Raw genomic sequence first — 21,154 nt, 5'->3', positions numbered from 1 at the left:
TTTCCAGGGACCTCCGATCCCCGAGCACCCCCCGCCCGCTTGGCAGCGCGGTCCAAGCGGGCTTTGTGCGGCGCGCGGGCCAAACCGCCCAGCCACCCCGGCCCGCTGCGCCTATTGTTCCCCGCGGGGGACCGAGGAATGCTCTGACTCGGGGTCCGCACCAGTCCCCTCCCTTGTGATGTCTCCAGGTCCAGAGGATGGGTCGGGGCTTCCTTTGTGTGTTCTCTGCGGCCACTGGCACGGCGTCGTCACTGCCCCAAGGGAGCAGGGATGTTGGTGCCAGCTCCCTAGAGCACCGCTTGTCCGACCCCGTCCCCGCGTGGCCCTGGTGAAGGAGATAGGGAGGGCTATGGGATTTGTAGGGCGGCGCTGTGAACAATAGAGCCATTAGGAGGCCTTCTCCCATCTCCTCACAAGCCAGAGACGCTCTTCTCCCCACCTAGCCCAACAAGCCCTCCTGGCCTGGATTTAAGCCCTGATTCTCGGGCAAAAACATTCCATCTACCAGAGCTTTCCATGAATCCTGATTTAAACTAAGATCTCCTCCTCCCCTGGCCCTCACTAATATTAAAACCGCACTTCTTTTGTGCTTTTCCCATATTTTTTCTTACATAAAAATGAGCCAGATAGCTATGGCAACTTGTCAAGTATATTTTGTTATGGGCTTTGAGTGTAACGCAGTGTCAAAATGCAACCTGGGTTTAATCCCCACAACCAATAAATGAAAAAAATATATTTTGTCACAAAATCTAGACCAAGAGGACACATGTTCCTACCTCATAGATGTCCTGGGAACCCCTCACCCACCTCTGCTACTGCAAGGTACTGAACATTTGGCTACCTTGGCTCTTTCTTCATGTGTGGAAACCTTTTGTTTTTCTTCACACTGGATCTGTCTTAAAAATGGATCTTTGAACTTTACAACTTGCCAAGGTGGGTGTGAGACCTGAGAGAACTGTTTAAAAATAGGCTTCATGCCATTTATATAAGTTCATTTGACACCAACCTTGAACCCCACGAAATATGGACATTTGTAGCTAGAGTAGAAAACAAGGTTACAATAGAAATAAGGTTCCATCCTCCAGGATGACCTTTCTGTTCACCATCCTCCACAGCACCAGGAATGCAGTAAATGCAGGGGATTCATCTGCCCAGTCTTTCTCTCTCCATCTGGGCTTTCTCCAATTGAAATCTATGAGAGCCAACACTCAAAGATGGGAAGGACTGGGCTGTGGACAACCCAACCTCAGTTTCCTAAGTGTCTCACTGCGTCTAGGAATAGGTATGCTTACCAAGGCCCTAAATATATCCTCTGAGAAGTTGCTGTGCCCAGGAGTAATTGGGCTATAACTCTCTGGGGACTGGGGCTTTTTACCTTTCATCTTGCCTACTCATAAACTTCTCTTCTCTCCCCCTTTTTTTTTTTCTTTCAGTTCCTGAAAGAAGGATCAGATGCCAAGAACTCCCACATGAAGAGGACCTTCCTAGATCTGTAACTGGGATTAGCCACTTCTTGACTTCAGCAAGAAGTTTCAGCTAACTCTCAGGATACAGCCAAAACATGCCTGTGACTGTCCCCCAGGTCAGGCAGAGGAGCACTTGTTACTAGAAAGAAAGCTTACTTCTTTGTTATTCAAACACACACCCACACACATCCTCTTCATCACTAATGAAAAGTCTCAACAGATGGAAAGCCTAAGCTCCCAAACCTGCAGGCTGAGATGATGCACTTCACTCAAGGGCACGTCAGCTGGTCCAGACTGGGGAAGGAGAAGGGAGAAGTAGCTAGTATAGGTAATCACTATCTCTTAATACTTCTTACAGATAGAAATTCGAAAAATCTTGTTCAGCAAGGTTAGCAGCCTCTGGAGCCTTGGAAACCAATTTGGCTGACGTGTCTCTGATAGGGACTGGGCTTCAGGCTGCACCAAGGGGAACATACTTGTTATGTATTCTCTTTTCTTCCTCTCATTTGAAATCCTGTACAAAGAAATAGTACAAATGGATAGTTAGCTTAATGGTTCCATCAGAGAAGGATTTTTCTCTGTCAGTTCCCTGGATGAGGCTGAGGTCTGAAAGCCAAAAAACAGAGTATGTTCCTAATCACTCTTTCTTACCTCCTTACCAATGGCCTGGAGAGTAATCCTGGCCACTTTCCTCTGCAACTTCCCCCAAACTCCTGAATAGATCAGTAAGGTCTGGACACACCACTCCAAACTGAGTACTGATCCCCACCCCCTCCCGTGGTTGCAAGGAAAGCTCTCCCTCCACCTAAGTCTCTTCCTCCACTCCCATTGGTAACAAGCCTTTCCATCTGCTTCATTTCTACCCGGCCTTAATTTACACTTGATTGCCTGGACAGAACAACCAGGGAGCTCAAACGACTGCCACCCTTCATCTACACCCGTAGGCCTGGGCTTGTAGCCCTGATCTCTTCCGATCTCAAGAAATCCCACAACCTCCCTGACTCCACCTTTCTCAATACGTTCTCTACAGTCAAAAGCAGAGCTGGCCAAGACCTTAGCGAAACACACGTATCCTCCCCTTGGGCAAACGAGGTATACCCCCCAGAGGCCAATGCCCCGAGCAAACCCAACCCTTCCCCGCCTCCAGGCGTCGGCCAGCGCTGCTAACGTATGGCCTCCTTCGCAGCAGAACCTGTAGGGAAGCTGCGCTCATAATGGCGCGCCTGCTCCCCGCGGACGGAGCTGCTCAGGGCACCCTCAACACAGTGCTGGTCGGTGACGCCTCCAACAACCTCGATCCTTGGTGCGCTCCCCTTTGCTCCTAGTCCTCTCGTCTCTGGAGAGACAGGAACTGGGGTGGAGATTTCCTTCCCTGCCAACTTCCTCCTGCAGGTCCCGTTGCCGGTCTTCGGCAAGAGGAGAGGCCAGGGCCCAGGGCGCCATCGCCGGCCGAGCTCCCCTCCCCCACTATTCTTTCTTTGCTTTTGAGACCCGGGTGGGAGGAGGCAGGCGCCTCCGCGGATAGAGCAGCTATTGTGACCTTCCCTCTCAGAGCGGGAACCCAGCCGAGTGTGCACCGCCGGCGGTGGCGGGGGAGGAGGCTACTGTGTGCAAACCTGGGATGCAGAAAGAGTGGCACTGAGAAATGAATGAAGGTTTGCAACTCGGGCAATTGGGCCCTTCAGAGAGCGTACGGTTTTGTTTAGATTTGGGTCTTTCCTAACACTAATTGCAGGTTCAAGAGGAGCGGAATTTATGGCGAAGGCCAAGGCGGCTTGTTTATAATTTATGAAGTTTTAAATGGTTGTGCCGCGGGCCCAGCTCTAACCCGGGCGGGCGGCCGCATGGGAGCGCGCCCTCCCAGGACTCAACGCCTCCCCCAGCCGCTCGGAGCGACCGAGTGTTCCCCATCACATGACTCACACCAGGAACAGGAAAGGATGGAGTCTCAGGAACCTCCAGAGCCTGGAGATGGCCGCAGATTTAGTGCAAGGGAACCCCTGCACCCCCACCCCACATACTCAAAAGGAGGGCCTCGGGAGGCTGTGGCTGCCTGGAGAGGGAGCCCGTATGTACCCCGCACTTCCTTGGAGCTTGAGTATGAGAGGAAGCTGTTGTCAGCCCAGCTAGACACCTTTTAAAGTCTAATCCATGAAACCCTAAGCCACAGATGACGCTTGGGGCTTTGCAGACACCCGCAGACTCAGCAGATACTCCTGCGGTAACACACCGCGCTGGAAAACGCCTGGAGCCATGATGCATTATGTATTTTTATTATTATTTATGGTAGGAAGAGGAGATGAGGGAAAACCGGGCTGAATCTAAACAGCCTGACAATTCATCTATTTAATATTTAGCCAGTTAAGAAAGGTGGTTGTAATCCCTGCAAGGCAGCGAGCTTTTCTTTGATTTCCCTAATAGCTTAAAAAATAATTTCTTACAAGACAATTAGAAATTTTGCCTATGGATGCAAATTTCATATAAAACAATGTTAAATCTTGAAAATGGGTAAAATATGCCTTCGTTTGAAGTCATTTATTCTGTTGATACACTTCTACAACATATATACTTTAAACCCCGCTCAGATAAAGTGAAATTTAGCAAAAAGATATCCCCTCCCACCACAACCTAACATGCCATTTTAAAAACAGCACAAAGGAACAAAAAAACCTAAATATTTTGAACCATCATTACTTAGCGAAACACAAACATCCAAATAGAAACGATTGTTGTTCCACCAGAAGAAGTTAAATTATTTCCACACGATAGGAATTTCACCTCCTGTCACAGGGGATGTAGTAGGAGTTGCATTATTTGTCAAATCAAACAGAGATGCGTGGGCCGACTTTGCTGAAATACAAAAGAATTAAACCTTATCTGAATGCATTTTCCAAGTGCCCCCCTCCCATGGAATTGGGTGCAAGTTGTCTGTCCCTAGCTTGAGCCACGCTAATATTTACAAAAACGGTTATAAATCTTTGAAGACATTTTGCCCCTTTTGTACAAAGAAACAGGAGTAAACAAGGTGTTTATACGTGTTATGTTCCATTAATGAAACTTTTATTACTTTACATCGTGGAGAACATTTGTTTTTCTTTAGAAATGAACTACAAACTACCACAAAGGAAAAATTTATGACAACGCTTCCTAGAGAAAAAGCTTGGGTGCCTGTCTCCAAATGATCAGACTTTTCCCCCATGCACCTTAGCTTTTTCAAAGCACAATTCTTCTTACAACTTCTCTTGTATCTTGTCTTTGATTGTCAGTTTTCTTTCAAAGTTTATTTTTTATTACTTTATGCAGAAAAATGAGCTCTGGCCTCTCTAATGTAACATTAGATTGTATCTAGAAAGAAGGTGGTAGAAACAGCAAAGCAGGCTCTGCTTTAGCAAAACCCTATCCCAGTCATCCCACCCAGAACATTTCTAGGTTTGCATCCTCAGATCCCCCCACCATATCAATAGCTAGAATGAAATAATGGAGAACCTCCCAGACCAACTGGTGCAGCAGATTCCAAATTAATAGAATGATGTTTTTCAAAGAGTCAATCTTTCATAAAGCCTTCCACTGGGATTGTGTGAAAGATATAGGCAAAGTGATCTGCTTGCAAGTGTGTGTGATTAACACAGATACACTTCCAACCAAGAAAATTTTTTATTCTAAATATTTGTTCAAATAGTACCAGACAATTTGAAATCATTAAACTGTGTCGAGTGGTGAGGGCTGCGGCTGTTGAGAAATGGCTGTTGAGAAATGACTAACGGGTGTCATGCCATGCCACTGGGCTGCCTGACTCTACCCATGAAGGACAATTTGTGGTCTTAATCCTTTACATCAACTACAAACATCAGCCACGGTTACAACTGTTCAAAACTACTCTCTCAACTAATTCAGACCAAGGGACTAAAGAGGTGAAATGTGGCCCCCATGGCCTGGGAGCGCGTTCCTAAGCTCGGCTGGAGAATTCTACAAATATACATATAAATACATTAAGACGAGGATAAATAATCAGGGAAACGAAATGACTCGCTTCAAATAATAAATACAGATCGTTTAGTCCGATGCAATCCTTACAGGATGGGAAGGAGCATATAAATTAAGGTCTCAGAAACTAAGCTAGACGCGGGCCAGGGCCAGGCCCAGGACTCTCCAGGCTCTAGTGCCTCTGCAGGGCGCGCCGCCGATGGGTCTCAGACTTACCTTCGGGGCACTATTACCAGATTAGAGTCCCTCGGTCCGCAGTATATGGCACTGTCAGGCTTATGGGGGGAGTATTCTTGCGGCTGATTTATGGCGAGTCACCCAAAGGAGGACGCGCACGGAGGGGAGGCCCGGTCACCTATGCCTCTGGCCGCTGATGGTTGGGCCAGAGCGGGAAAGGGGGATCTCCGAACTGCCCCGCGGGCCCCACTCGCCACCCCTCCCCACCACCACCAAAGCAAAAGAGGTAATTGCGCCGCGAATTCGGGCCCACGGCGACCGCTACAGATGTGTCAGTTTGGGGGCCTCGGGCAGGCGTCCCTGAGACGAGTGGTGGGCGGAGAGATCTGTGTAGGTGGGATGAGGGTCGCATGGTCCATGGTGGTGGTTGCCAGGAATTTGCGCGGCACAACTGTAGTCCACGCTCGCCGAAGATGGGTGCGAGAGGTGACCCAGATTGAAGACCGGCCCGGACGCGGGCGCCATGGAGTCGACGAAGTTGCCTCCCACATACACTGGGCTGCCCTGCAGGTTGGCGCTGGCAAAGCCGCCGCCGTTGCTCGCCATGGGGTGGGGCTCGAACTCGGGCGCAGCGTAGCGCTTCTGCTGTGGCAGGCAGCTGCTGAGCGGCGCCGTGTAGGCGGCCAGGCCATACATGTTGGGCTGCGATTTGGCGAAAGCGGGCGGGGAGGGTGCGTCGTAGGCCAGGCCAGGCACCGGCGGCAGCTGGCCAGAGTATGCCACATGGCCCGCGGCGCCGCCGAGCGGCGGGCTGCGCTCTGGGGACTGGCCGGCTGGCGAGTGCAGGATGCCCTTGGCCTTCTGGTCCTTCTTGTACTTCATGCGCCTGTTCTGGAACCAGATCTTGATCTGGCGTTCGGTGAGATTCAGCAGGTTGGCCATCTCCACGCGACGCGGCCGACACAAGTAGCGGTTGAAGTGGAATTCCTTTTCCAACTCCACCAGCTGAGCACTAGTATATGCCGTGCGCACCCGCTTGGACGCTGGGCCCGGCGGGCTCTTGTCCTCGCAGCTCTCTCCTAGACAAGGGAGGGAAAGAGAGTGGGCGCTGAGCGAGGGGATAAGAACCCTTAGGAATGGAGAGGGGTGCTTCCCTGGCTTCATTTTCCTCCACTACTTCCTTCACTTCCAATCCTGGGGCGAATAAAGGGCTGTGAGATTCCGAGGGGGAACTCGCTTTTCCGCACCCCAGGCCTACCTATTAGTCGCACCTGAAACCTCCATCCGCCTTCTGAAGTCCTATTCACTGTGCCCTCCCTTCCCACTCCATCCTAACCCATCATCTCATCTCCACCCAAAGGCCATGAAGGACTTTAATGAGAGATTAGGAGCAGCTGGTAAGGCCTCCCCCGTGCTGAAGAAAGGCCAGACTTCTTTGAACACTCCTCCCACCCTCTGCTGCTCCTGGGGGTGGGGGGATCTCCAGCCTGCCTTGCTTAGAGGCTGGCTCCTGGGCAAAGCACCCTGCAGGAGTAAATAATGGGAGTGGGATCTTAATACCTCACTGTATCCCAGCTGCACCCAGAGATAAGGAGGTGATAATCCCACCCCCAAAAGTACTAACATACTGCCCCGGAGTTTTAGAGGTCCCAAGACCAGGCTGGAAGCATTTTGAGCATGGCAGTGCTAGGTGCAGTGCCTGGACACTGGCTTCCACCACCCCTGCCACCTCTCAGCTGCTTGTCTACTCCCTCACTGGGAAGACAAATGGATTTCTCCTGGGAGGGAGGGCCTGAGCCTGAGCCTGAGCTGAGGAGGGAGGAGCAGAAGAAGAAGCTTACAGGCAGGAAGACACCTTCCCCCTAGCAGTAGCAGCCCTAGGGAGCAGGAGACCAACCAGAGACCTGATAACAAGCCACATCCCAGGGTTCAAACTAGCCCTGGACCTGGAAGCATGTTCATCTATCTAAAAATAAACCCTGTTAGAGAACACAAGGCCAGAACATTTCAGGAACCAATCAGTCTGAGCAGAGAAAAGGAGCAGGTGTCAGAACTCCTGGCCATGCCCATCTTCTACATGCCCTGGATGGACCTAGAGAAAACCTTCTCAGTTCCAGGGTCTTCCCTTTTAAGGAGTGAAATCCAAGGCTGCTCCTGTTTCCCAGAATATCCTCTCCCCCTAGGACATGAGCTTCCTCATTATGGATTTGCTGGAATAGGAGAATTGGGCTGGGATAAGCCAAGTAGAGTCTCTTGGCTTTGCCTTATAGGCCTAGAAATCAAGTGGATTCAAATCCACCGCTTTACAGTTTTGTGGTCTTGGGCAAGTTGCATTTTGTCTAATGATTTCTTTATCTATAAAATGAGAATGTTATCACATACCTACCCTCAAAGTATTCTTTGAAAAAATTAGAGAATGCTTGCAAAGTTCTTGGTGTGGTTCTTAATACTCCTTAGACATTAACTCATGTTAATTTAAAGGAGTAGGATTCATAGGATATGGGCTACATAAACACCTGGACTTAGGAATCATATTACCTGTCTACAATTTTTAATTTTATTTTCTTCCTTCCTTCCTTTCTTTTTTTTTTTGTACCAGGGATTGGACACAGGAGTACATAACCCCTGATCCACATTACCAACCCTTTTAATTTTGAGGCAGATCTTGCTAAGTTGCTGAGGCTGGCTTTGAACTCTCAACCCTCCTGCCTCATTCTCTCAAATGGGATTACAGTGCCACCATGCTCAGCCCTTCCTTTCTTTTAAAATTGAGGCAGGGTCTCACTGTTGCCCAGGCTGGCCTCAAACTCCTGGGCTTAAGTGATTCTCCTGCCTCAGCCTCCCCAGTAGCTGGAACCTCAGGCAGGTGCCACGGCACCAGGCTCTGTCTTCAAAACTTAAAGAGATGTTGGATGGAAGTGGGTGGGAGCTGAGTTATAACCAGAAGCTCAGGAAAGCAGATAATTTGTCAGTATAAGAAAAAGCTCTTATTAATAAATATGAGACCTGTCCAGCAATGGCACTAGCAGCCCAGAGTGGAAGTGAGCACCTTGTCACTGCAAGGGTATGATCCCAATCATAAACATTAAAAGGAGTAGGATTTTGGACCTTGACCTCCATGGTTGCACTTAAAAGTCCTGAGTCTCCTGGTTCCTGAGTGACTGGGGCTTCCTGGGGCCATTCTACAGGGGACCTAGTCTAGGGGTGGTCCCCTCAGAGAGCTACCTGCAGTGGCACAGCTGTTCTTCTGCTTGGAGTTCTGTCGAGACTCTTTCATCCAGGGGAAGATCTGCTTGCTGATGGTGGCTGAGGAACTAGAAGCATTGGGCCCACCCTTGGCCTTCTTAGCAGGAACTCCTCCTCCAGGATTGGTGGGTGAGGAAGGGGGCAGGGTGGGTGGTGGAGGTGGGGGCTGTGGGGGCTGCTGCTCTGAGTTCAGACCAGGAGGCTGGCTGCCACCACCCCCACTCTGGCTGTTCCCAGTGCCAGGTCTCATGCAGCTGCCATTGAGTTCAGCCCCCTTGTGGCCTGGGCCTCGAAGAGGTGCAGAGTTCTGGATGGAGCAGGCAGAACCTGGATAATCAGTGTCCAGGGAGTTGGCAGCAGTAGGGGGTGGATAGGGCTGATGAGGGTTGCTGTAGCCATAAGTATCAGTGGCTTTGCTGTAGCCATAGCTGCTGAAGAGTCCTGGGTTTTCATAGTATGCAGCCTTCTGCATGGTGCACTCCAGAAGCTCCAGGGCCTGCTGACCCTGCTCAAATAACATTGACTACCACTGTGTCCTTGGCCACCACCTCCAGTGTCTGCTGAATCCTGAGAGAGCTGGGCCAGGACCCGAACTCCAGGTGACCTGACAAGAAGAAAAGTGAGAGGGCCCAGAGGAACTGTCATTGGCAAGACCAGTCAATATAGAAGGACTAGCCCAGGTTCTCTGCCTCCTACCCACTTTGTGTTGGAGGAATGGGTAAGGTTCTAAATCTGGGATTTACTTATTTGAGCCCTGGAAAAGTCTAAAGGAATTTCACCTAAATGTAAGAAAAGACCTTTTCTTCCCTTTAGTTCAACTCTAATCTAGGGAAGGGGCTTCCTCCCACCCCCAGATACAATTTTCTTTCTTCAACACTGTCAATTCAGGGGCTAGAGTTGTGGCTCAATTCAGCCTTTGAGCCTTCATGAAAATAAACCTATGGCCTCATACATTTTACTACCTCATTTAAACCCCTAAATTGTGAGCTTCTTGCAGGCAGGGACTGTGTCTCATTTATCTATGTAGTTATAACATCATCTCAATGCCTTGCATATGCTAACTGCAATAGATGCTTGTTGAATGAATGAGTGAATGAATGGGTAAATCAATCAGTCATTGGGTAATCTCTCTCTTTGTATGTTTGGTGCTAGGGATTAAACCCAGGGCCTCCTGCATGCTAAACAGGGCCCAACCACCAAACTACACCCCTAACCCATAATCCTAGTGTTTTAATGCACAAAAGAAGCCCTACAACACTCTCAGAACTGTCAAAACCCTCCCCCAAAGTATGTTACCCACCTAGTTTCAAAATCACCACATCTTTCATGAAGACGCAGATAATTCACTTTTTAATGACAGGGTGAGAATTCGCTCAATTAATTCTGTGGGTCAGCTCTGTGAGATCTACAATGCAGAAAGCTAGAAGATAAAAACCAAGAAGAGCACTTAAAGATTCCCAGACTTATTTTGAGGTTAAAAAACATTTATTTCCTTTTATCTACATTTTTCTAGACCCGATACAGTATGTTCCTGCTACTTTTAAAGGGACACCATGGAAATGGTTAAAGGGTTTTAGAATTTTAAATGGATGTAGCATGGGTAAATGGAGAATAATTTATATTATAACTTTATCATATTTACCCTGGATCTATTCTATAAATAGATATAATTGACCTCTGCTCTGGATTATCTATTCCACCTACTTTCCACCCAGTCCACAACCAATAAGAGAACCTGTCATGGCATAATTGAATGGACCCAGGATTAGAAGAAGAAGAAGAAAAAGGGAAAACACAAAACAAGAAAAAGTCTACCCCTTTTGTATCCCCTGACTTTTGATGGGAGATTTCTCTCCTAGATCCCCCCTCCCTTCTTCTTGAAAGACCCCTGAGGAGTTAAAGTATAACTAATACCATTCAAATACTTTTGTCTGTTTGATAAAGAAAACTCACAGGTCAGCTCCCTGGTCTTAATTCTTAATCTCATCCTTCAGACAACTTTCCAGAAACTCCCCCTGGTTTCATCATGATAGACCACATTCTGGAGACAGCTTATGTGGCTGAAGTGATTTGACCATATTACCAACATCACTTCTCCATGCACTCATTTTCCATCCACTTTCACCAAAAAGCCTAACCAATTTGAAAAGTTCTTCAAATTAGCTGTTTTAAGTAGTATTGTCCCCCATTTTGTTTTAGAATCTAAATGAATGTGCCATTTGTCTTGATGTGAGACAAGATTTTTCTCAATGGGATTCTAAAACACTAAGACATAACTGTTGTAGGAATTGTTTCCATTAGTGTTTGTAAATATACACAGTTAGGCTATCTATTTAACAAAGCTAGATTTAATTCTTTTGATGAATTTTCTTAGTCTCTGACTGTTAAAGTTACTGAATATCAAATGGATGCTAACTCCTCATCCTGTGACTAATATTTTCATGTGTTTTCCCCCAGGGCCAAAAGACTAGACTGGTTACATGTCAGGACTTTCCTAGGATGCTGCTTCCAGTCTTAACTCTCTGGAAGTCTAAATGGTCACATCAGACACCACCAGAACTTGTTACTGCTTCTGTCATTCCACTGACAACTTTGGAACCAAAACATCCCCCTCCTACCTCCCAACTTGACCAAGTTTGCCTTAATACGTGGAGCAGTCACATCAAAATAGCTTATTTATGAACTGAGCAGGTCTATGGGTAGGTAACTGTGTTCATATTTCTTCCTGTAACATATGCCTGGAGAAAACTCTGTGTACAGACCTCAAAAGTACAAGCCCTGGGTAGCTTCCTGAGTAACCATAGTCTGTTCTTCTGCCTGTTTGCATGATCCACTACCTTACATCCATGTCCATTTCCCCATAAGGGCACAAGTTGTGCTGTTCTCACTGGGAAAAGACTATTCAGTGTCCCAAAGAACTCCCCTCTCCTAAAGCAAAACCTGAGATTATTGTTATGAAACTGGTTGAAGGGCTTATTTCTTTCCAGAAATCACTACTCCTTGTGAACTCTGCTTGAACCTAAAAAGCAGGAACGGGTCATAAATCACTTGGACAATGGTCAACTGTTCAGTGGCTCATCTTTTCCATCACCCACCCCCAGCCCTTTTTTAAAGGCTTTCTTTTCTCGCCCTTTGGTACCTTTGCTCATTTGGGATCCAAGACCCAAATGCCTTGGGGGTAAAGACAAACCCCTGGGGGGAGGGGTGGATGAACCGGGATTGGTATTTTTCCCAAAGTCCTCAGTTATCCTTTCCTCTCCCTCTTCCTCCTCCTTCTCTCTCCACCCCTCCCCCAGCCCAAGGAATGGGACGTAGCAGTCGCCCCAATCCCTTCCTGCTCAATCCCCTGTCCCTGTTGGGGAAGAATGCCAAATGGGTTTGGCTAGTCCTTTCTCCAGGTCCCTGGAAATTGCTCAATTCAGTTGGGAGACCTAACCGCAGGCCCGGAACCCAGGGCCAAACCGTCTCCAGCCAGAAGAATGGCGTCTTCAAAGCCACCATCACCCGCTCCCTGGCCGCGCTGTCCTGCAGTTTCCGCCGCTATTCCGAAGCAGCAGAGCCCCGATACTTGCTCACTGCACTTAATTCTGCCCAGGATCAATACCTAATATGATACCGAATAAATAAAAGGCGCTCACAGCGGCCAGGGGACGGGGTTATTAAGCAGCTGGAGCTCTCACGGTGCATATCAATGCACCTGTCATTGTGGTTTGTAACAAAATTTATGACTGCGACCACAGCGGCAGTAAACGCTTCAGTAAGGAATGAAAAGAAAAACACTTCCCAAGGCCGGACACTTTTCAGAAGTGGAAAGCAGGCTCCGCGTAGGAGGCAGCGCAGCAAAAGAATTCCCTACTCCGCACTTTTCCCGCTCATGCATCCTACGAGCAGCGGGATTATATAAAGTAGCCGGCGCCGGCCTCTGCGAGCAGCTCTGCTCCTCCGCCGGAGTCGGGATGGGACGCGCAGCTTCGCAGAGGACCAAAGACCTGCTGCCCGCCATGGCCTCGGACACCGGGAGGCACCACCGACACGCAGAGGCCTGCTGGCGATCGCTCGCCCGCGGTGGCCGCGGGAAGGCAGGGGGAGGAGGAGGTTTGAGAAGGGAGGGGATGACATACAGTCGCCGGTTTTGTCTCCTGTTGCAACCTAGTAAATTCGGACGGGTACACTCAATCTGTGCAAGCCGAAAGAGAAGGAGGAGGTGATGGTGTGCTGGTTGAGTCAGTTTCTCTCAAAATTCTTTAAGGTTCGAGTTGGCCTCCGGCTTCTCTCCCTGCTCTGCCTATCCCAGGGCCTCAGAAGCCCGCGGATCTCTTTCTGACAGCCAGTACTCTTGATGGACATCCCTGTTAAATTCACTGGAACCGAGCAACGATTCTCCTCTCCCCGATGGCCTGGCCACTTCAGGTTTTTCGAAACCACTCCTTTTCAGGTTTGCTCAGAAGGGGGTTTGTTTATGTTTTGTCCAAGTTCTCCCTCTCTTTCAGCCCAAGCCTCTTCTGTACTATGGAATGCACATTCTAAATCACTCTTATATAGCCCAGATAACTTAATACTGTACTATACCCTGCATTTAAGGCACTGTGCTCACCCCATTAAAGTGCCATAAATTTGAAGGCAGATGATCAGTTATCATGTAACAGGCGACAGTTCACACTGAGGTGATCCACTTCAAAGCTGCCCTTTGTTTTATGTCTTGATGTATGAATCCTGAGATGGCTACTTGAGTTGTAGGACAAATGAAAATGTAGTGGAAATTATTTTTAAAAATCATCCCCACTCACCACAAATTTGTATGTGTGTTTTCTTGAATTTTGTTTCTAACTCTTTTTGTAGGCTCTTCAGTTTCTTTTGATATTCTGTGGAGGCAGATCTGGAACAAAATGGAAAACTCAATAGCAGCCGTTTCTTTCTTAGAAACACGTGGAGAAGCTTTACCCCCTTTAAGAGTGCCATAATCAATGTGACTATTGTATGTGGTGCCTGCAGCCATTCCTGAAGCCTTTTCCCCAGCAGAAAGAAGACTCAGTTGGCTCCTGGGGAGCTAGGGGCCTTAAACACCAAAGTCCTTGGCTGAATGGGGGACAGCTTGGACCTGAGGAAAGTGCCAGGCTCTCTGTCAGGGGGTGACCCTAGTGGGTCAGAGGTGTGCCATGGAGTGGTAGGGGAAGCAGTCAGCTCTCCTCCTGCCCCCACCAAGCTAAATGCTCCTGCTTCCAAACCCAGAGACCAAGCCAACCCTCTAAGGAGCAGAAGAGGACTGTGCAGAATCATGGAGGGAGAGAGCCAGGCGACAGCTTAGGACAGCAGGAAAGGAGAGTAATTATGTAGATGTATCTGGGAGCATCCTAGTCAGGGGCTACACTGTTGAGAAGGAGTTGCACACTGTTTCCCAGTTTTTACATTTTAACTTTATCTTAAATGGTTTTCCAGACATTTTTCCAGTAAGTACCCACCACATGCTTGGTCTGGGCTGCTCACTCCAGTGTTGGGATTAGGCTGCAAACCACCAAAGATACAAACATCCTTTCCACCTACACTCTCAACACAAGAACAGTCTAACCACCACCGCCGCTGCTCAGCGGGTGTTGGCCCCCTGTCAGGTGAAAGGAGAGAGACTCGATCTCCCTCTTGCATCTGCCCTGTGCAATTTGTCGACTCAGTAGTTTGCAAACACTAAACTGCACCCGGGAAAGCCCCCACACAAAGCGTTCAGGGCGCTCTAAAGACCAGAGCGCGCAGCCATAAGCCTTTGAAGTGACCTTTGGCTCGCACCGCAATAACTCACCCCTTAATGAACACCCAACGGAAGCGCCTCGGAGAGATCCCAGCCCGGCAGGACTCCTAACTTCACGCCCCGGCTTCAGCTTCCCAGACGACCCGGGCCCAAGGGCACAAGTCACTGGATCGCTCCCCACCCCCAGGTGGTTCGGCTGGGCCAGGCCCTGAGGTCGCCGAGGCAGAGGTGCAAAGTATCAGGGCTCTCAAGCCCGCGGGTCCTGGAGCCGCTTTATATAATACATTCACGTGGGCGGACGTCAACTCTCGACGCTTGATTATTTTTTATTTATTTTTGAAAAAAGGGTTCTTTAGAAGTAGGAGCGTCCCCTCAGAAGAGCTAAGTTGGGAGGCCACCTAGGGCGGTGATCCCCCTGCGCCTCTAGCTAGATTTTGTTTTCCAGCTGCAGTGGAACAGGGTAAGTTTGCGCCTGGGTGTTGGGGGATGCGCCGGTATGCTCTGAGCTCCGAGCGCAGAAGGTTTGGGAAGGGGAAGGGAAAGAGGACCCTAAGTTAGTCAAAGTTGAGCCTCCAGACGAACCCCCAGCGCCTTCTTCAGCGCTTCTTCCCATGCCCACTTACCACCCAGCGTTGACCCAACTTTGGCTTCTGTCGTGCCCCAAATCCCGAGCTTAACCCAGCTGGCTCTGGGCCACCAGTTGTAATACCTTTTTCATAGCCAGAAACTTGGAGAACGGGAGGGAGCCCTGTCCTCCAGTTGTCAACCAAAAGCTAGCTCCAGGCAACCCCGGGCTCCATAACCCCACCCCCCAGCAGCACCCCGGGAAAACACTTTAGGATAGGGCCAGCATGGAGCCTTGGTGGGGATTATTGAAATTTTCGGGGAAGTTATAAGTGAGTGCTCCATGGGGCCAAATGAAATGCTGCTCGCAGTAATTGGATTCAGCTGACTAAGCTGGCAGGCGCGCAGCTCCAAGGCAGTGAACGAAGAAAAATGTTCACCGACTTTAAGTTCTGATGGAGCCAAGCTCAAGCAATTGACAAAACAACTTTACTGCTCTCCTTTGATGGTGAGGCTCCTGGAAATCAGTCCTCCCAATGGGGCCTGTCCCAAAATAGGCTTTGGGAGTGCTCCTAGCTTTGGGGGTCCCTTCCCCTTAAGGTTCAGTCTGGTTTGGCCCAGTGGCCTTCTCTTGAGTACACAGCAACTCACTGGATCTCATGAAGCAACTCAGTCTGGCCTTAACAGGGTAAGACCTGGGATGGGTTGTCCTGTCCTCCCCCAGCAAGAAGCCTCAAGGAACAAGTAAACAAAAGGATAGGTGGGATGCAGGAATCAATACATGATTTAGCTTTCACTCAGGGTTCCTTGGGGAAAAGGACCCAGAAACACTAAACCTTTTCTCTTCCACTGTTGCAGTCAAACCCCTAGATTGGTGAGAAGGAGAGTGGAGAAGCCTCCCAAACTCTTTAGGGTAGTTTGGGGGTTCTTTCAAATTTGCAGGGAGAAGGTTGGGAGCATTTTACTCCCAAGGGGGAAAATACTAAGCCAACAGCAAGAGGCAAAGAATGAGTGTGTGGAGCTGGATTCCAGAACAATGCAGGGAGCTGGCTGGCTGGCCACTGAGTTTATTTTAAATACATATAAATCAACCCGCCTGCACCCAGCCCGGCAGCCCAAGACACAGAATTAATATGATGCTCCATCTTACTTTGGCAGTGACAGTGTAAAAAAAAAAAAAAAAAGTTTCTTTTTATTCATTTCATTTTCAGCTCATTCTCATAACTGCATGTTACCTTCAAAATACTAACTCCGGCCCCCAACCCCCTCACAGAAACCCCTCCTCAAATTGCCTCCACAACCCCCAGTACTGCCAGCCACCCTCCAAGCCTGGCAAGATAGTGTCCTCCTAACCTTTTGGTAGGCGGGGAACGTCCCCACAAAGCTCACCTCCTTACGATTAATCACAGTCCTCGATGTATATGTAGAAGTGTATCTAGGTCTACGCAGGCTGCCTCACCAATTGGCAATAATCAAGATCACAGATTACACAGAATAAATCATATTTAGTATCCCGCTCAGGGCAGCAAGCAGCCCCGTGCCCAAAGATTTCCATTTTGTCATGCAATTGCTTACCTGTATCCCAATTTATCATAAACCTGGTGTCCTCGGCCTCAGACTGGGCGCCAGTGGGGGGCAGAGCTAGCCTTCCCCCTTTGTCTGCAGACAACACTGTCCCAACCCTCGTCTTGCGCTCTCGCAGACGCGGCCATATACCCGAGCTCACGGAATTCCCGGTAGAACGGAACCAGTCTGAGGTTCAACTACCAATAAACGCAGGAGGAACGAGTTCGCAGTCCCCGAGCTGGCTTCGCCTGCGCTGCGCTCCGGTCGGTCCACCCACCCGCCGGTCAGCTCTCGGGCCCAAGCGGTGGCCACTCGCACCCCCACCCACTCCTAGGTTCCTGCCCAGCCCTCCCAGGCCCCCCAGAGCTCAGGGTTTGTTTTGCTTTCGGAACGTAGTCCTTTCTGGATTTGGAGAGAGCCCCGGAAACCCCCTCATAGTCGGGAAATACAGACGCTGCCTTCAAATGTGAGCATATTTGTTCACGTGACCCCAAGGGAAGATTGTACTGATTGAGGCTGAAACTTTCACGCCATCCAGCCCCGGAGCGCAGCCAGGCCTGGGGGGATAGGAGGAGGGGCGCAGGAGGCGTGGGACACGGGCTTCTTCTTAACGGCAGACTCGAGTGGGTGTGGGACGAAGGGAAAGTCTCTCTCTCTCTCTCAGGTTGGGGCTTACCCGGCCACAGCCTGGCTTCATGCAATGGGATGGGAACTTGATAGTCTCCCCTCAACGACAAATGACCCTGGCTCGGCGTTCCGCCAGACTAGTTCGGGGGTTGGAAATTAAAAAAAAAAAAATTATCTTCCTTAGAGGCATCTACGGAAAGGGCTGTGAAGCAGCATTAATTTAGGGTTCCCTTAGCTCCCCGGTCGCCTTGCCCGGTATTTGGTATTCGGTATCCAAATGCACCGGGGCAAGACTCTCTCCCGTCGCCTAGGAGGACGCTTGGATCTTCCCAATGCCTTGGTGAGGCACTGAAGTTGTGGCACAGCACAGGCTGTGGGATTCGGTGGCTCTCATCCCTGGCCGGTCACCCCGGGGAACCTTGCTACCAGCACTATTCCCTGGGGCCTTGGCTGCTTCCGCGGACTCCGCAGGCAAACCACCACTTCGGAGACAGAAAAGTCCCCTAGCAGCTGGCCAGGACCCTCTCTGAACCTTGAGCACCCCACCCGGGTCCTTCGAGGCCTGGAGTTGCCTAGGCGCTGAGCCGCAGCCCGCGGTGACCTATATACATCTCCAGATCTGAGCAAGGCCTACGGATCCCTCAGGCCCAGCGACAGCCAGGCCGCGACTTCCCCGCTTCCTGCGGTGCCTCCGGGAAGGCAAGAGGGTTTGCGGAATTAGTCCCTGCTGGGCTTACCTGGGGGACAAGGAAACTTCTATTTTATAAATATTAAATCATAACAGAATCCCACCACGCTCCAAGAGGTTGGGTGGGATTCACCGTACCCATTCTGATTGTAGAAAGAAGAATTAAGCACACCTGGGCCAGCGGCCAGCCTCCAGTCTCCACCTCCTGGATTGTAGCTAGCTCCCAGGGATCTCCATTCTGCCCGATCCACATCCCAGATCCCTCACTAAGAAAAGCTCTTCACCCCATCCCCGAAAGGGATTTTCATTGCCAATGTTGCTTCTCAGCGGCATCAGCCATGGAGCCCAGTTGCTGCTTAGAAGGTCTCAGACAAGGGAAAGTGCCCAAAAAGCCGTAGATGAGCACAGGAACAAGGGAAGAAGATCCTCCGCATCCCTATCCCAGAGACTCTGGGATGTCCTTGAGGATGAGTAAGGGTCCCAGCCTCCAGACCTGTTGGAGAGCCCCTCCTTTTGTTCACCTGTCCCAGCCAGGGCGGAGACCCACTCGGGGTGTCTCTCCCAGTCCGACCGTGTGTGTCCCACTCCACTCCCACTCGGAGGACCCCGCCCCCAAACCTCCCGCTAGGGGCCAAGCCTGAAGCCCGCGGCAAGTGTTAATCCCCAGCCAAAGAGGGGGGCTGCTTTGCGGGAATTTGTCTCCAGGAAAGGATCTAAGCCTTCTTCAATCGGAGCATATGTTCATAGAGCAATAAACCGGAAAGATTTACAGTCCTCGCCCGGCCCCCAACAGCCTCACACCCTTTCAGGAATTACTTACAATGATTTATCACACCAACTCGGGCAATTGTCACACTGATAAAATAGCCCGGGCCGGTGCCCGCCAAGCCCAGGCCTTGGGAGGCTGTGGGCTGCCGGGCTGCCCGGCCAGGGAAGCTTTTTCTGGGTTTCTTTCTGGGCCTACAAGGGGATGTCTGGGTGCGTTGAAGTGGGTGGGGGTGGGAGGGGAGACCATTCTCATTGAGAAAAATGCAAGCAGCTCAGAGAAAGCGCCCGGAATCTGCGCTGGAGTCACTTGCTAAGCACATAAACATTTGTCATCTTTGAATAATTGAATTAATGTGTTATTGTTTGAATGTATAATTCATAACGGAGGAAACTTTGTTTCTTTCCTGACGGGAAAATACACACACACCAAAAAAGAATGAAAACACATATAGTCCCAAAACAACCACCGCAGACAGCCAGTCCCAGCTTGCTGAAATCATCCTCAAAGCCAATGGAGGCATCTCAGGAGGAAAGGAGCCGAATAAAGAGACTGTTCTTTGGGACACACAGGTCAGAGCTGAGAGTTAGAGGAAGAGAACCTTTGCTGCTGCCCCCAGCCCAGGTCCTCAGCAAGCTGGGAGTGGGGTGTGGCGGAAGCAGAGGACTCCCAAATTTTGGAGTGCGGGTGGAAAAAAGAAGGCTGAAATGGGAGCAAGCGAAAGAGATGGCCTTTTGCAGTTCTCCCCGGCCTCCCCCGCATATCCCTTTCCTGGAGGAGCCCTTCTCGCCTGGCTCTCGCACTCAAGCTTTTATTTTAGCTTTTATTTTATTTTTTATTTTAGATTTTAGATTTTGCTTTTATTTTAGATCTTAAAAAAAAAGTAAAAATACAGGGAAAATAAGGAGAAACTCCTCTCTGGGAGAAGGAGCAGAGCTTGGGAGAGGAAAGGGGAGAGTGGGAGAAGCAACTCGGAAATCATTATCTGTTGGTTAAAACCTGCCTGGGGTAAAATTTCAACTCAATTTTATAGCCTTCTATTATGACGCAAAGAAAAATTTACGACCCTCGCTTGAAAAGAGGGCCGGGGCCTTTTCTCGCCGGTTTAAGAATAGGCGGCAGATGCCGTGACAGCGACCATTGTTCCCGGTAGACACAGGCGACCGGGCAACCCCAGCCCGCGTGCGCCAGGCGTGTCCCGAGCCAGGCCGGTTTTTTACAACTCTTGTTGTCTCGGAGCAGCCTGCGCGCACCCTCTCCCTCACCCCTCGCACCCTCGCCCTTTGCACACCCTCACATCCTCCCTCTCTCTCTCTCTCTCTCTCTCTCTCTCTCACACACACACACACACACACACACACACACTCGGCCCTCTCAGTAATTTTTCATAAGTGCAAAGCTTTGCTGAACCAAGGGTCACTATCCAAGCCACAGACAACTTCTCGCCGGCGCGCGGTTCCAAATCAGGAAGCAAAGGGAACTATTTGTCAGCGGCCCTGACAACTAAGTTCATTAAGGATTTAAATCTGATGAAATAAAAGTCGCCAAATATTTACCTGCCGACCGCGCTCCCGCGCCCGCCGCCTGGGGCCGGGGGTGGAGGGCCGGGGGGCGCCGCGCGGGGCCCCCCTCAGCGGGTGATATTCTTGGGATCCCTGCACTTTCCAAGTCGGAGAGAGCCCTTTGCGTGGCAGATTAATGACGACTCCTTGTTTCTTAAGGGACGTGCTGAATTAATTATTTCGCCAATCACGTGGTCGGGACTTGTAGAAATCTATTCTTATCATCTTCCTTGCACTTTGAAAATTCTCCGGGTTATGAAAGGCCCTCCCCCGGCTGCCAGCGAGCCCCGGCCGCTCAGCCCGGCGCGGGGGGCAGGGAGGGCTCCCCAACATGGCGGGCGGGCGGGAAGCGCCTTCTGCTGAGGGTCCCGATTTACTGTACTGTACTCAGCGGGCTTGGCTATGGACTCGCTTCCTTCTCGTCCCTGCCGGTGATTCAATACACACAACGGTATTGATGTATTGGTGGGCACAGGAGGAGCCATTAACCAGAAGACGGGCAGAGGACAATCATAAAATGTGTCTGAATATTTAAACTTCTGTCTAAGCACTTATAAATACACATGTCCACGCGTCTGGAGCGAGTCCTTCCATATATTAAGGACACATGTCTGATTTTATGCATTCTATTCATTTCCTGTCTCTATTAAGACCCCCATCTATTTTGGGACTCCTGTCTTGGCCCCCTTTTCAAGACTGAGGCCAAGATGAGGAAAAGCCCTGGCGATAAAAATAGTGCACAGTACTTTTTTTTTTTTTTTTTTTTTT

At 49.9% G+C, this 21,154-nt stretch overlaps 2 protein-coding genes and 1 long non-coding RNA gene across 5 annotated transcripts in view; all 3 read right to left on the bottom strand.

The window, feature by feature from the left end:
* Positions 1-24: 24 nt before the first annotated feature.
* Positions 25-3,334, bottom strand: LOC125619435. Its single transcript, XR_007351000.1, has 3 exons — positions 2,759-3,334; positions 1,823-1,980; positions 25-325 (listed from the first exon to the last, which is right to left on the bottom strand). It is a non-coding gene; the product is annotated as an uncharacterized LOC125619435 (long non-coding RNA).
* Positions 3,335-3,723: 389 nt separating this feature from the next.
* Hoxd3 (homeobox D3) lies at positions 3,724-10,278 on the bottom strand. The gene is made up of 3 exons (XM_015479347.2): positions 10,174-10,278; positions 8,853-9,477; positions 3,724-6,706 (listed from the first exon to the last, which is right to left on the bottom strand). The coding sequence occupies exons 2-3, from the start codon at positions 9,391-9,393 to the stop codon at positions 5,949-5,951; spliced, it is 1,299 nt and encodes a 432-aa protein (XP_015334833.1). The 5' UTR covers positions 9,394-9,477; positions 10,174-10,278; the 3' UTR covers positions 3,724-5,948.
* Hoxd4 (homeobox D4) overlaps positions 10,174-21,154 on the bottom strand; it is a 16,429-nt gene continuing 5,448 nt past the window's right edge. Inside the window, exon 3 of one of the 3 annotated variants that reach the window (XR_007350997.1) lies at positions 10,174-10,293. The gene's annotated coding sequence lies outside the window, so the exon portion shown is untranslated. Of the gene's footprint in view, positions 10,294-13,660; positions 13,750-21,154 lie in introns of those variants that run through there. The other 2 variants (XR_007350999.1, XR_007350998.1) reach the window with 2 other exon arrangements.

Source organism: Marmota marmota, unplaced genomic scaffold (assembly GCF_001458135.2).
Source record: "Marmota marmota marmota unplaced genomic scaffold, marMar, whole genome shotgun sequence".
NCBI lineage: Eukaryota > Metazoa > Chordata > Mammalia > Rodentia > Sciuridae > Marmota > Marmota marmota.
The sequence above is the reverse complement of the archived record's forward strand: the minus strand, read 5'-3'. Positions and strand labels throughout refer to the sequence as shown.

Coding starts and splice junctions, on each gene's coding strand:
- Hoxd3 (XM_015479347.2), bottom strand. CDS start 9,393: ATGTTATTTGAGCAGGGTCAGCAGGCCCTGGAGCTTCTGGAGTGCACC. Junction 6,707..8,852: donor GAACAGCTGTGCCACTGCAG/GTAGCTCTCTGA, acceptor TCCCTTGTCTAG/GAGAGAGCTGCGAGGACAAG.